Source organism: Drosophila teissieri, chromosome 2L, assembly GCF_016746235.2.
Source record: "Drosophila teissieri strain GT53w chromosome 2L, Prin_Dtei_1.1, whole genome shotgun sequence".
Classification (NCBI taxonomy): domain Eukaryota; kingdom Metazoa; phylum Arthropoda; class Insecta; order Diptera; family Drosophilidae; genus Drosophila; species Drosophila teissieri.
Genome location: NC_053029.1, coordinates 25,181,974 through 25,195,975, shown reverse-complemented (window position 1 = coordinate 25,195,975; position 14,002 = coordinate 25,181,974). Strand labels below are relative to the sequence as shown.

The following is a 14,002-nucleotide window of genomic DNA, read 5'->3' as shown; positions in this document are numbered from 1 at the left end:
ATTTAGTTGAAGAGTTAGCTCAATAGGGGAACCTACATACTTTTTGTATTTAATCCAGTTTGTATTGTGCGACGTCAGCCTTTAGGGGTGCTCCGTAATTTCTGGTCTTTGAAAAAGCGCTATCAACAAAGGCAAGTGGTCTGATGAGAGATCCGGTAGGGCCATGGCGCTTATTTTTATTTTTTTTTTAACGCGCGAGTCCCACGGCCATTAGATTGCGTGGGATGTTTTTTGTCACCTGGTATCCCAGATCTGGGATCTGCAGGCCAATATGTGCGGCTTTCATGAGAAGTGCATTATACAAATGCCTTCCCTTGGGAGTCACGAGGCGTAATCCCCAGTTCGTGTGTTTGGCATTGTAGTCTCCTGCAGCTATGAAGTGATCCCCTAGTGTGTTGTTAAAGTCCATGAATCCATGACTCCATGACCTTCAGAGATATTAAAGCTAGGTGGGCAATAGACAACGGCAATGCAAAGGTCGCCTGTTCCTGACTGCACTTTAATGGACGTGGCTTGCAAGTAATTTGTGGCAAGGCTTTCGTGAAAGTTCCGCCGTGGGCTTTACCATCCGGATGATCTGTGCGGTAGAAGGTATAACCTCTTATATGGAAGTTATATCGCCCAGTGAGGATCAACCAGCAGCAACAACCAGGCGTCGATGTGATTTGCATTTAGGAATTGCGCTATTTCAGGTTTATGCCGGGAAATGCCATTGGCATTCCACATGGAAATACGTACATAGGTTTGCCAATTATTATTTGGACTGTTGTACTACAAGCAACTGAATCACAATGTTCTGGTTCTGAACAAGGGTTTGGAACCATTTTGAAGCACGTGGTACACGTGTTCTCGATTCCAGAAGTTGGGGACTTTATTTTATGCCAAGCTGTAAAGTTTAGAAGTATAGTAAAAGAATTAAAACGCGCGAGTTACCGCACAGCATTCACACCCGGCGGTCCTCCGCCGAAACCCCTCGGAAACCAGAAGTCTAGACGGCACCCAGAAATAGTTTGTGTCGCCCCACATTAAACGTTGAATCTTAATACCAACTTACACTCGAACGATACACTTAAAACGCTGAGACTTTGAATCGATTAGCACTTGAGATGCTGTACCGATACAAGCATTAGGGCCACCCAAAACCTCTTGACACCCAGAATCCATCCGCTCCAATTCCACTTTTCGTACCGATCAGCATATTTGTATAAGCACAAATATAACAAACCAAGTTGTAAAGAACTATGAAAAGAAAAATAAATATCAATCGGAATTTTTAACTCAACTCCAGCAGACGTATTATTTTCCTCCAAACTCCATACCCTCGAAGATACGGGGAGTTCACTGGAGCAATCATCATCAAGGATTCGTGAAGACTGAGGATATACAAAGGATTCGTGAAGAACCGAGGATAATGCAAATAATATTAATTATAATATGTAAGGAGAAGAAAACAGTTAGTAATGTGAAGTAAGTGAAATGGAGGTGGATATAATAGAAGAAACCGCAAGTTATAATTTAAAGTTTGTTTATGCAATTAGAATCGTAAATCCAAAGTGCAAAATGAATAGATAATAATAATAAAGGAAAGTGCAAAATAAAAAAACAAGAGAGAACGCTATAGTCGAGTTCCCCGACTATCTGATACCCGTTACTCAGCTAGTGGAAGTGCGAAGGAGAGTCTTCAACACTGACAATTTTTGGCAGTTTGTGGGCGTTAGAGTGGGCGTTGCAAAAGGTTTTTTGGCAAATCGATAGAAATTTACAAGTCTAATACAAAAATGAAAAAATATTAAAACATTTTTGTGTGGGCGTGGCAGTTTTATGCGGTTTGTGGGCGTTTGAGTGGGCGTGGCAACATGAATCAACAAACTTGCGCTGCGTTTATGTCTCTGGAGTCTGTATGTTTAATCTCAACTTTCTAGCTTTTGTAGTTCCTGAGATCTCGACGTTCATACGGACAGACAGACGGACGGACAGACGGACAGACGGACGGACATGGCCAGATCGACTCGGCTATTGATCCTGATCAAGAATATATATACTTTATATGGTCGGAAACGCTTCCTTCTGCCTGTTACATACTTTTCAACGAATCTAGTATACCCTTTTACTCTACGAGTAACGGGTATAATAAACAACGAAAATTAATGAACTAAGTTCATATATGTATAATTATGGAAAAGTTTTGTGCAATACCAATTGTATTGAGTAAAATATAATTATTTAAAGCGAGTTGCGATTAAAAGAATGGGTATACATGGAAAAGAAGTTGGTTCGACCAAACAAACGATCGGTCGCAGCTCGATGCCACGACGAACGACCTTCGACTAACGGTACCAGTTGTCGGTTCGATGTAACAAAGAGGTACGCCAAAGCAAAAGAGCGTCGGACGACGTCATGCCGGACAAGTCGTTCGATTATAGTTGGAAGTTCGGTGCACAGTTTGGGAGTTGCCAACAGGTTCGATCATATGACTAAGTAAGGGGAAACAAAAATACAGGGGCGGACTAAAAAGCACCGGGGGGACTGACGGTTAATAAAAATTCAACAATTTAGGTTCGTTCGCACGTAGTAGGCGGGGCGCCTACAAACAGGGAGGCTGCCTAGCATGAGGACGAGACCAGTTGATTACAAGGATAATGTTGTAGCCATTCACATGTATTGGGCGACGCACTGTAAAGCACGGCCGCCTAGCGTAGGAATGGTTAGGAGTGGGCTGGTCATAATTTTACAAGCCCGGGGAGCAATGACTGTCCGCATTTGGTTCCGAGGCTGTATAGCACACCCAACGGGATAGCTTCAGTATGTAAGGTGTTAGAGTGAGGAATGGACGATACCGTAGCATAGACTGTCCGCAATCGGTTGTGAAGCTGTATCGCACAGCTAAGCAACTGGCTTTAGGATGCAAGGTATTGGAAAAATAAAAGAAGGAAAATAAATACGATAAATAAAATAAGTAAATTAAATAGAATAAAAATGGAAATAAATTAAATAAAGAAATAATAATATATAATATAATATAATATATCTTAAACCTAACAAAAACAACGCGCATACCATCTTGCGCGTGCATAAATACACAACATAACGTAACGAAACTTGAATCCACAAAAAAGTAAAGCGCATGATTGTTGTATAACTTCATCATATTTTTTGCATGCACTTAAACACAAATAAATAAAACTGCTGACAAACACATTTCCGTTTCTCGCGACTCACTTCGAGCCGATCAAAACTCTGTACATTCAGTCTTAAGCTGACAGTTTTAAAATAAAGACGCTCACCGAAATCGTTCGTGTTTCAATTTATACTTGGCTTCAGCGTTGATCTTTGTCTTCGTTACAGACGGATCATTTATTTGACTCAAAAATAGTAACTGCGTAAGTGGCGCAGTCGGTAGGATGAAACATTGTTGATGCGATAGAAACCCTATTCAATTCTTCAATCATCATCCGCTAAAGAACTTTCGCAAATCGCGTCGGTAATATCGGTACAATCGGTTCACAACAAAAAGTGCCAACCAACGGTGTACCTAATCCCACAAAGTGATTGTGAACGTGAAACAACTTAAAATTATAAAAATTTTAAGAAGACGCCTTTGAATTCGCTGAGTAGTAAATCCACAAAAGGTTACTCAAAACAAAGCGAAATAGTAAAGTGTGCAACAAATAATAACAGCTAAACTAAGTGGAAACCAAATAAACGTAAAAAAAAACAACTAAGTGAACTACAATAACAACAGTTAACCTAAGCGAAAACTAAATAAACTTAACCAGAAATAAACGAAAAATAATAATAACAGTGTAACTTAGTGAAAACTAAATAAACTTAATTACAACTAAGTGAACCATAATAATAACAGATAAATTAAATGAAGACTAAATAAACTCAATTACAACTAAAACGAATTATAACGATAACAGTGCAACTAAGTGAAATATTATAATAATAAGTGAGCGAACTACAAGAAACCCTACCCAAGTTACGAACCGACAAATAAACCAACAGCAAATACACAAACATTAATCAAAATTCAAAGCCAACAAACCACAATGGCAGTAGCAGCGCCAACACAAATAGAACTGTCTGACTCGAATATGATTCAAGTCGAAAGACAAATACACGCAATCGAGGTTTTCAACGGAGATCCTAACACCTTGTACACTTTCATCAGTCGCATCGACTTCATCTTGGCTCTTTATCAGACTACAGATGAAAGGCAGAAGTTAATAATCTTTGGACACATCGAACGGAACATCAGTGGCGATGTTATCCGCGCCCTCGGAGTGACCAACCTCAGCAACTGGAGTGAACTCAGGACTCAACTTATACTTAACTTCAAGCCCCAAGCACCGAACCACCAACTTCTAGAGGAATTCAGGAACACACAATATCGAGGTAACATTCGTCGAAAGAAAACGGCAGATACTTATAAGTAAATTAGAACTAGAAAACAATATTACTGAAACCACTCTATATACTAGATTAATACAAACCAGCATCGAAAATCTAATTCAAAAACTTCCAAGCCACATTTATCTCAGAATAATTAACTGTAATATTCCAAACCTGAAATCATTAATAAACATATTACAAGAAAAAGGTCTTTACGAGGCACCAACCTCAAGTAAAGATAATATAAAGCCAACTTCAATTCCAAACAAAGTAACAAACACTCCCCAAAACAGGCAAATGAGCTATCAAACCAGACCCCTTGCACCCTTCCAACCATTCTATAACAACGTCTATCAACCCTATCACCAAGCATATTCTCATGTACCCAGGTTTAACACAAATCCGATACCTCAATATCAAAATAGACCTATCTACCCACAACCTAACATACCTCTGACACAAGCACCCAGACCAAACACAGCTTTTAACCGACAAAATATTTTTGACCAAAATCGCTTTGGACCTAGCCACACTCACATGCCTACAACATATCCACAAACCGAAAACGTACAGACTAATAACCCAATAAAAAGACAGAGACCATCAGACAGCGGACAGTCTAAAATGAGCACAGAAGAGCTAAGATATCGTCTAATCAACCCGAATATCCTTATAACTATAATTACTATTATCCCTACTATCCAGAATATTTTCAACCTCAGCCTTATCCCTATCAATCGAACTATACCCCAGAATTAATTCAATGTCCCCCTGAACAGAACTATGACAATTCAGAAACAACAGAAAAGGAGACACCGACAACAAATGACAACGAACCAGACGACCCCGAACAAGCAGAAAATTTTCGGCTAGTAGCCCCGGATCAAGCCAATATATAACGATCAAACATAATAATACCGAATTGAAATGTCTAATTGATACAGGATCTACGATAAATATGCTCACGCGAAATATTTTTCAGACACCAACACAAGAAACCAATTACCTAATTCACACCAGTAATGGCCCGTTAATAATTAATGAACTTACGAATATACCTCATAACAACTACTTCCCTATTGCCCAAGAGTTCTTGATCCACCAGTTCTCAGATCATTATGACATGCTGATTGGACGCAAATTGTTGTCCGAAGCCAAAGCAATAATCGACTATAAAAAGAAAACTGCCACTCTATTTAACAAAATATACAAGATAAAAGACGGTAACAACATTACAGAACAGAACCATATTCAAATGGACACTTCATTTCCACAAGACCCCACTTACTTAGAAACCTCCACACTTCAGGAGAACTTGTTCCGATTAGAACACCTTAACGTAGAAGAAAAACTGAAACTAACCAATCTACTGACAAAATACCAAGACATCCAATTTCGCGAAGGTGACAAGCTTACGTTCACAAACCAAGAAAAACATATTATTAACACCACACACAATATCCCCGTCTACTCTAAAGTTTATAGTTTCCAACAGACATATGAAAAGGAAGTAGAAAAACAGATCCAGGATATGTTAGAACAGGACATTATCCGAGAAAGTAATTCACCATACTGTAGCCCCATTTGGGTCGTACCTAAAAAACTAGATGCTTCTGGACAGCAGAAGCTTCGTATCGTAATAGATTATAGGAAATTGAACGAAATAACAATAAACGACAGATACCCCATACCAAACATAGATGAAATATTAGGGAAACTAGGGAGGTCAAATTATTTCACAACAATAGATCTTGCAAAGGGCTTTCATCAAATAGAAATGGACTCAGAGTCATAAGCCAAAACTGCCTTCTCTACAAAATATGGACACTTCGAGTACACACGAATGCCATTTGGGCTTAAAAATGCCCCCGCTACATTTCAAAGATGCATGAACAATTTACTCCGTCCACTTTTAAATAAATGCTGTCTAGTATACCTAGACGACATCATAGTTTTCTCGACATCTTTAGAAGAACATCTTCAAGCCTTACAAGCTGTTTTCGAAAAATTATCACAGGCAAACTTAAAATTACAACTAGATAAATGCGAGTTCTTAAAACAAGAGACAACTTTCTTAGGACATGTTATTACTAAAGACGGGAGCAAACCAAACCCGGATAAAATCAAAGCTATAGTTAAATATCCGTTACCAAGAAAAACTAACGAAATTAAAGCCTTTTTAGGACTTACAGGATATTATAGGAAATTTATACCTAACTTTTCAGACATTGCCAAACCCCTGACCAAGTGCCTAAAGAAAGGAGCAACAATAGATATAAACAGTTTAGAATACTTAGAAGCATTCCAAAAGTTAAAATTATTAATCTCTGAAGATCCGATCCTAAAAATACCGAATTTCGAGAGGAAATTTACATTGACAACAGATGCCAGCAATGTAGCTTTAGGAGCTGTTTTATCACAAGACGGACACCCTATTAGTTACATCAGCAGAACACTAAATGAACATGAAATCAATTACAGCGCTATAGAAAAGGAATTATTAGCAATAGTTTGGGCAACCAAAACTTTCAGACATTATCTATTAGGGCGACACTTCGAAGTAGCTTCTGACCATCAACCATTGTGCTGGCTACACAAACTAAAAGAGCCGAACTCCAAGTTGACTAGATGGAAGATTAGACTATCGGAGTACGACTTCGACATAAGGTACATCAAAGGGAAAGAAAACCATGTCGCGGACGCACTGTCTAGAACCAAAATAGCGCGGAATTAGGCCCCAATAATAATACAGAATATGAAACCTATTTCAAGAAACAAATAGTACGTATCTCCTATGCAGAAATGACCTTCGAAAAAGCCAAACAATACTTACTCAACCACTTTTGTTCGAAGAATAGCGCCCATTACATCGAAAGCGATGCAGACTTTGAAGTGATTCAAAGCGCGTACACAGAAACCATGAATCCAAAGTGTACAAAGATTTTCCGAAGTCTCGTCTTATTAAAAAACATTCCTGCTTATGCAAAATTCAAAGAATTAATCCTAAACACACACGAAAAGTTATTACACCCAGGAATTCAAAAAACTGTAAAACTCTTTAGCGAAACTTACTACTTTCCTAATAGCCAACTCCTTATTCAAAATATAATCAATGAATGTCAAGTTTGTAACTTAGCCAAGACAGAACACCGCAATACAAAAATGCCAATGAAAATTACCCCTAAACCCGAACATTGCCGCGATAAGTTTGTAATAGATATCTATTCTTCTAAAGGGAATCACTATTTGAGCTGTATCGATGTTTACTCCAAATTCGCCACTCTCGAACAGATAAAGACAAAGGACTGGATAGAATGTAAAAACGCCTTAATGCGTATATTTAATCAGTTGGGGAAACCTAGACTTCTTAAAGCAGACAGAGACGGCGCATTCTCCAGCCTAGCCCTTAATCGTTGGCTCGAAACCGAAGACGTAGAATTACAACTTAACACTACGAAAACAGGTGTCGCTGACATAGAGAGGCTACACAAGACTATAAATGAAAAAATTCGCATCATAAAAAATTCTGACGACAACGAGACCAAGTTTAGTAAAATAGAAACAATCCTTTACATCTACAATCACAAGACCAAACACGACACTACTGGACAAACCCCCGCTCACATATTCATTTATGCCGGACAACCAATTCTAGATACACAACACGATAAGGAAGTTAGAATTAACGAAATAAACAAAAACAGAACCGAATACAATGTTGACACTAGATACAGAAATGGACCATTACAAAAAGGAAAATTAGAAAACCTTTTTAAATTAACAAAAAACGTCGAACAAACTGACGAAGACCATTATAAAATCACCAATAGGAATAGAGAGACACATTTAAAAAACAAAACAAAACTCAATTTAAAAAACAGAAAAAAATTAATGAACTTCCCATTCTGCAGGCCCCTGGTTCATCATACTCCTCACGTCTACAAAATTATGCCAAACCCAACAACTTCAAATCAACAACATTGACACTAACCACGGATACCTCCTATTTTCCGATAAATCGATTAAAATCCGTTCAGAATACGAACATCATTGTCTTCGCGTAAACCTTTCCGATATAGATAACCTAACCCACTATATAACTAACTACACTAATATTCCGCAAATTGACCTTTTGTACAATAAAATGCAAAGAGAAAACGCGGAATAACGCGCTTATCCAACGTCCGGCGGTTCTGCCGCTCCGCAACAACAATTGCAGATGCAACAGTTTTTCGGCAGCGCGATCGCGACCAACAACAAGAAGTGTCGCTGGCTGGCGTAGCAGTCAGCGCGATTGTAGTTATGCGTCGCCTGCCGACGTAGCGCATCGCAGCCGGCGGGCCAATGAATACACTGTTGCGTTGCTGGATGAGGGAGGGGGCGAAGTAAGCGTTTTGAAGTGGGCATAGCGGAGTTGAGTGACCGTCAAGCGACGTAAGAGGAGTAAGCGCGTGTTAGGCAGGCTGGTGGGAGGGGGTAAGACAAAGGGAAAGGGAAGAGGGTTCATAACTCCTCCGCCTCAAGATCTGCGTCCCGCAGATTATTGGGCCTTGGGTGCCCAAGAAAAACATATTATTAACACCACACACAATATCCCCGTCTACTCTAAAGTTTATAGTTTCCAACAGACATATGAAAAGGAAGTAGAAAAACAGATCCAGGATATGTTAGAACAGGACATTATCCGAGAAAGTAATTCACCATACTGTAGCCCCATTTGGGTCGTACCTAAAAAACTAGATGCTTCTGGACAGCAGAAGCTTCGTATCGTAATAGATTATAGGAAATTGAACGAAATAACAATAAACGACAGATACCCCATACCAAACATAGATGAAATATTAGGGAAACTAGGGAGGTCAAATTATTTCACAACAATAGATCTTGCAAAGGGCTTTCATCAAATAGAAATGGACTCAGAGTCATAAGCCAAAACTGCCTTCTCTACAAAATATGGACACTTCGAGTACACACGAATGCCATTTGGGCTTAAAAATGCCCCCGCTACATTTCAAAGATGCATGAACAATTTACTCCGTCCACTTTTAAATAAATGCTGTCTAGTATACCTAGACGACATCATAGTTTTCTCGACATCTTTAGAAGAACATCTTCAAGCCTTACAAGCTGTTTTCGAAAAATTATCACAGGCAAACTTAAAATTACAACTAGATAAATGCGAGTTCTTAAAACAAGAGACAACTTTCTTAGGACATGTTATTACTAAAGACGGGAGCAAACCAAACCCGGATAAAATCAAAGCTATAGTTAAATATCCGTTACCAAGAAAAACTAACGAAATTAAAGCCTTTTTAGGACTTACAGGATATTATAGGAAATTTATACCTAACTTTTCAGACATTGCCAAACCCCTGACCAAGTGCCTAAAGAAAGGAGCAACAATAGATATAAACAGTTTAGAATACTTAGAAGCATTCCAAAAGTTAAAATTATTAATCTCTGAAGATCCGATCCTAAAAATACCGAATTTCGAGAGGAAATTTACATTGACAACAGATGCCAGCAATGTAGCTTTAGGAGCTGTTTTATCACAAGACGGACACCCTATTAGTTACATCAGCAGAACACTAAATGAACATGAAATCAATTACAGCGCTATAGAAAAGGAATTATTAGCAATAGTTTGGGCAACCAAAACTTTCAGACATTATCTATTAGGGCGACACTTCGAAGTAGCTTCTGACCATCAACCATTGTGCTGGCTACACAAACTAAAAGAGCCGAACTCCAAGTTGACTAGATGGAAGATTAGACTATCGGAGTACGACTTCGACATAAGGTACATCAAAGGGAAAGAAAACCATGTCGCGGACGCACTGTCTAGAACCAAAATAGCGCGGAATTAGGCCCCAATAATAATACAGAATATGAAACCTATTTCAAGAAACAAATAGTACGTATCTCCTATGCAGAAATGACCTTCGAAAAAGCCAAACAATACTTACTCAACCACTTTTGTTCGAAGAATAGCGCCCATTACATCGAAAGCGATGCAGACTTTGAAGTGATTCAAAGCGCGTACACAGAAACCATGAATCCAAAGTGTACAAAGATTTTCCGAAGTCTCGTCTTATTAAAAAACATTCCTGCTTATGCAAAATTCAAAGAATTAATCCTAAACACACACGAAAAGTTATTACACCCAGGAATTCAAAAAACTGTAAAACTCTTTAGCGAAACTTACTACTTTCCTAATAGCCAACTCCTTATTCAAAATATAATCAATGAATGTCAAGTTTGTAACTTAGCCAAGACAGAACACCGCAATACAAAAATGCCAATGAAAATTACCCCTAAACCCGAACATTGCCGCGATAAGTTTGTAATAGATATCTATTCTTCTAAAGGGAATCACTATTTGAGCTGTATCGATGTTTACTCCAAATTCGCCACTCTCGAACAGATAAAGACAAAGGACTGGATAGAATGTAAAAACGCCTTAATGCGTATATTTAATCAGTTGGGGAAACCTAGACTTCTTAAAGCAGACAGAGACGGCGCATTCTCCAGCCTAGCCCTTAATCGTTGGCTCGAAACCGAAGACGTAGAATTACAACTTAACACTACGAAAACAGGTGTCGCTGACATAGAGAGGCTACACAAGACTATAAATGAAAAAATTCGCATCATAAAAAATTCTGACGACAACGAGACCAAGTTTAGTAAAATAGAAACAATCCTTTACATCTACAATCACAAGACCAAACACGACACTACTGGACAAACCCCCGCTCACATATTCATTTATGCCGGACAACCAATTCTAGATACACAACACGATAAGGAAGTTAGAATTAACGAAATAAACAAAAACAGACACTAGATACAGAAATGGACCATTACAAAAAGGAAAATTAGAAAACCCTTTTAAATTAACAAAAAACGTCGAACAAACTGACGAAGACCATTATAAAATCACCAATAGGAATAGAGATACACATTTAAAAAACAAAACAAAACTCAATTTAAAAAACATAAAAAAATTAATGAACTTCCCATTCTGCAGGCCCCTGGTTCATCATACTCCTCACGTCTACAAAATTATGCCAAACCCAACAACTTCAAATCAACAACATTGACACTAACCACGGATACCTCCTATTTTCCGATAAATCGATTAAAATCCGTTCAGAATACGAACATCATTGTCTTCGCGTAAACCTTTCCGATATAGATAACCTAACCCACTATATAACTAACTACACTAATATTCCGCAAATTGACCTTTTGTACAATAAAATGCAAAGAGAAAACGCGGAATAACGCGCTTATCCAACGTCCGGCGGTTCTGCCGCTCCGCAACAACAATTGCAGATGCAACAGTTTTTCGGCAGCGCGATCGCGACCAACAACAAGAAGTGTCGCTGGCTGGCGTAGCAGTCAGCGCGATTGTAGTTATGCGTCGCCTGCCGACGTAGCGCATCGCAGCCGGCGGGCCAATGAATACACTGTTGCGTTGCTGGATGAGGGAGGGGGCGAAGTAAGCGTTTTGAAGTGGGCATAGCGGAGTTGAGTGACCGTCAAGCGACGTAAGAGGAGTAAGCGCGTGTTAGGCAGGCTGGTGGGAGGGGGTAAGACAAAGGGAAAGGGAAGAGGGTTCATAACTCCTCCCCCTCAAGATCTGCGTCCCGCAGATTATTGGGCCTTGGGTGCCCTGTTAGCTTCTTGTACCTCCAGGTCCAATGTGCCGTCTCTTATGATTGGGATCCCCTTGGTCGATGTAAGCTTCCTCCATACGGTGTATAGGGCCACTCCGACAACCAAGGCGACCAATGCTTCCACCAGGAAGGAGAAAGACCCCTTCTCGGACATACCGGAGAGTTTCTTCAGGTTCTCCATATTAAAGGCGTTGACGTAGTGCAGTGAAGGCGCGTATCCCGTGGCAGTTATTGAAGTGAGTACTGCCGGCATGACTGTAAAGTGCGTCGAGGAGTAGCTCGTGTAAGTTCTTCCGGCCACACTGATCGTCTCATTTGCGAACTGGACTATGTAAGTTCCGGCCAAGTGGTGGGTCCTGGATCCGACTTCCATCGTCCCGTTGAAATTAGACAGGAACATTGTCCCATCTTCGACCAGTTCTATGCGCGCCTCGTTGTTCCTGAGAAGTTCGCATTTAGCCTGACCGCCCTTTAAGAGCTTGGGGATGCATCCGATCTCGTCTAGCTTCAGAAGACTCTTCTCCGGGCAAACAGTCGTGTTCCCCATGGAGAGGCAGTCGTCTACTACGGCGTAGATCTCTTCGGTGGTTACGGCGACCTTGTCATGTTTGACCATGACGGTAGTCCTTGGGGGCGACCTTGGGCATAGACAAAATGTATAGCAGCGCCGTTCCATTTGTTAGCACAGACGGGCGTGAAAAATCCAGCGCTTCTACTGTATTCTGGTACGGCAAGTTCCTGACCTCGGTCAAAATTGTTTGTACCTCCCCGTGGTCAAGTAAGCGGGAGTTTACAATTCCTGTCTTAGCCAATTGGCAAGCTTGGGTCAGCTCGCCGACCTGACTATCGATGATCAGGGCCTTGTGCTGTAGCGTCGTTTGCCGTGTGTACATCTCCATCGATGGCATTGACCCTCGCAGCTACTTCGTTCAGTTGTCTCAGGGACTCATGTGAGGCGTCGAACAGGCCAGCGTTTATCCTTACTTGCTGGTCGGCCGTTTTGACGACGTTTTCTTGCGCACGAAGTATGGCGTCACAATCCGATGAGTCCGGAGAACCCGCAATCCACTTCCACGCGGACCCAATCCAGTCCAGTGAACGACGTCCGCGCCGCGTGCCCATCAGTCTTGACAGGCCCTCCCGCGATTCTTCCAGGTAGTGCGTTACCAGCGCTTCAATCCTGGGATCCATTAGTAGCCCAGCCTCGCGTTGAACCTCCTGAACCAGTGCCTCGAGCCTTGCCAAGTCGATTACATGCGCCAGTTTGAATTGACCGTTGACCCTCCAGACTGTGCCCTCCAGCAGCGGCACAACCGGAGCTTCATACTTGAAAATGTCCGAAGCTCCCACCATTTGGGCCACGATGATGCTGGCAGTTAAAAAATGTAGCTTGCAGTATTAAGTAAAAATTTGTTAGGGGTAGGTGTTTGATTCCTTATTGTGTGTTATGTGCTTAGGGTTATGTGTAGTAAGGGAAGGACAAAGTGTGTGAGTGTAAAGAAAGTTTGTGAAACACACATGTACTGTCCAGCGCTTTTTTATTTTTACCTTTTTTTATATTTTTTTTTTTATTTTTTATTATTATTATTATTATGATGTTTTTTTTTTTTTTTATTTCCGCAGATCGTACTTATGAAAAATTTTGCCTGTCTTGGTTTTAATCGTCACGTTCCTATCCTCAGCAACCTCTTCGGCCCTGAAGCGCGGCTTTTCTTTGGTCTTAATTTGTTTATTGGCGACAAATACCCTGTCTCCCTGATCGTAAGACACGGGTTCAGAACGGGTCTTATTGTGGGCCGCGTTTGTGAGTTTCTGCCTATACTCTATTAAGCCTCTAATATCCTCTAGGACCTTTGTCCTGAAGTTAGTCAGACCCTGATAGTTGATCCTGGCCGAGCGGTCGAAGAACAGGTCCGCCGGCTTATTCC

The 14,002-nt window shown here is 40.4% G+C and overlaps 1 protein-coding gene across 5 annotated transcripts in view; it reads left to right on the top strand.

Annotated features, from left to right (window-relative positions):
• The window catches only part of LOC122611731 (retrovirus-related Gag polyprotein from copia-like transposable element 17.6), a 294,089-nt gene that overhangs the window by 74,314 nt on the left and 205,773 nt on the right, over window positions 1-14,002 (top strand). Inside the window, exon 3 of one of the 5 annotated variants that reach the window (XM_043785018.1) lies at window positions 1,292-1,497. The exons of 2 other annotated variants lie outside the window; for them this stretch is intronic. In XM_043785018.1, coding sequence (XP_043640953.1) covers window positions 1,292-1,370 — 79 coding nt within the window. In that variant the 3' untranslated portion in view covers window positions 1,371-1,497. Of the gene's footprint in view, window positions 1-1,288; window positions 1,498-3,785; window positions 4,399-14,002 lie in introns of those variants that run through there. 2 more of the 5 variants (XM_043785016.1, XM_043785020.1) reach the window with 2 other exon arrangements.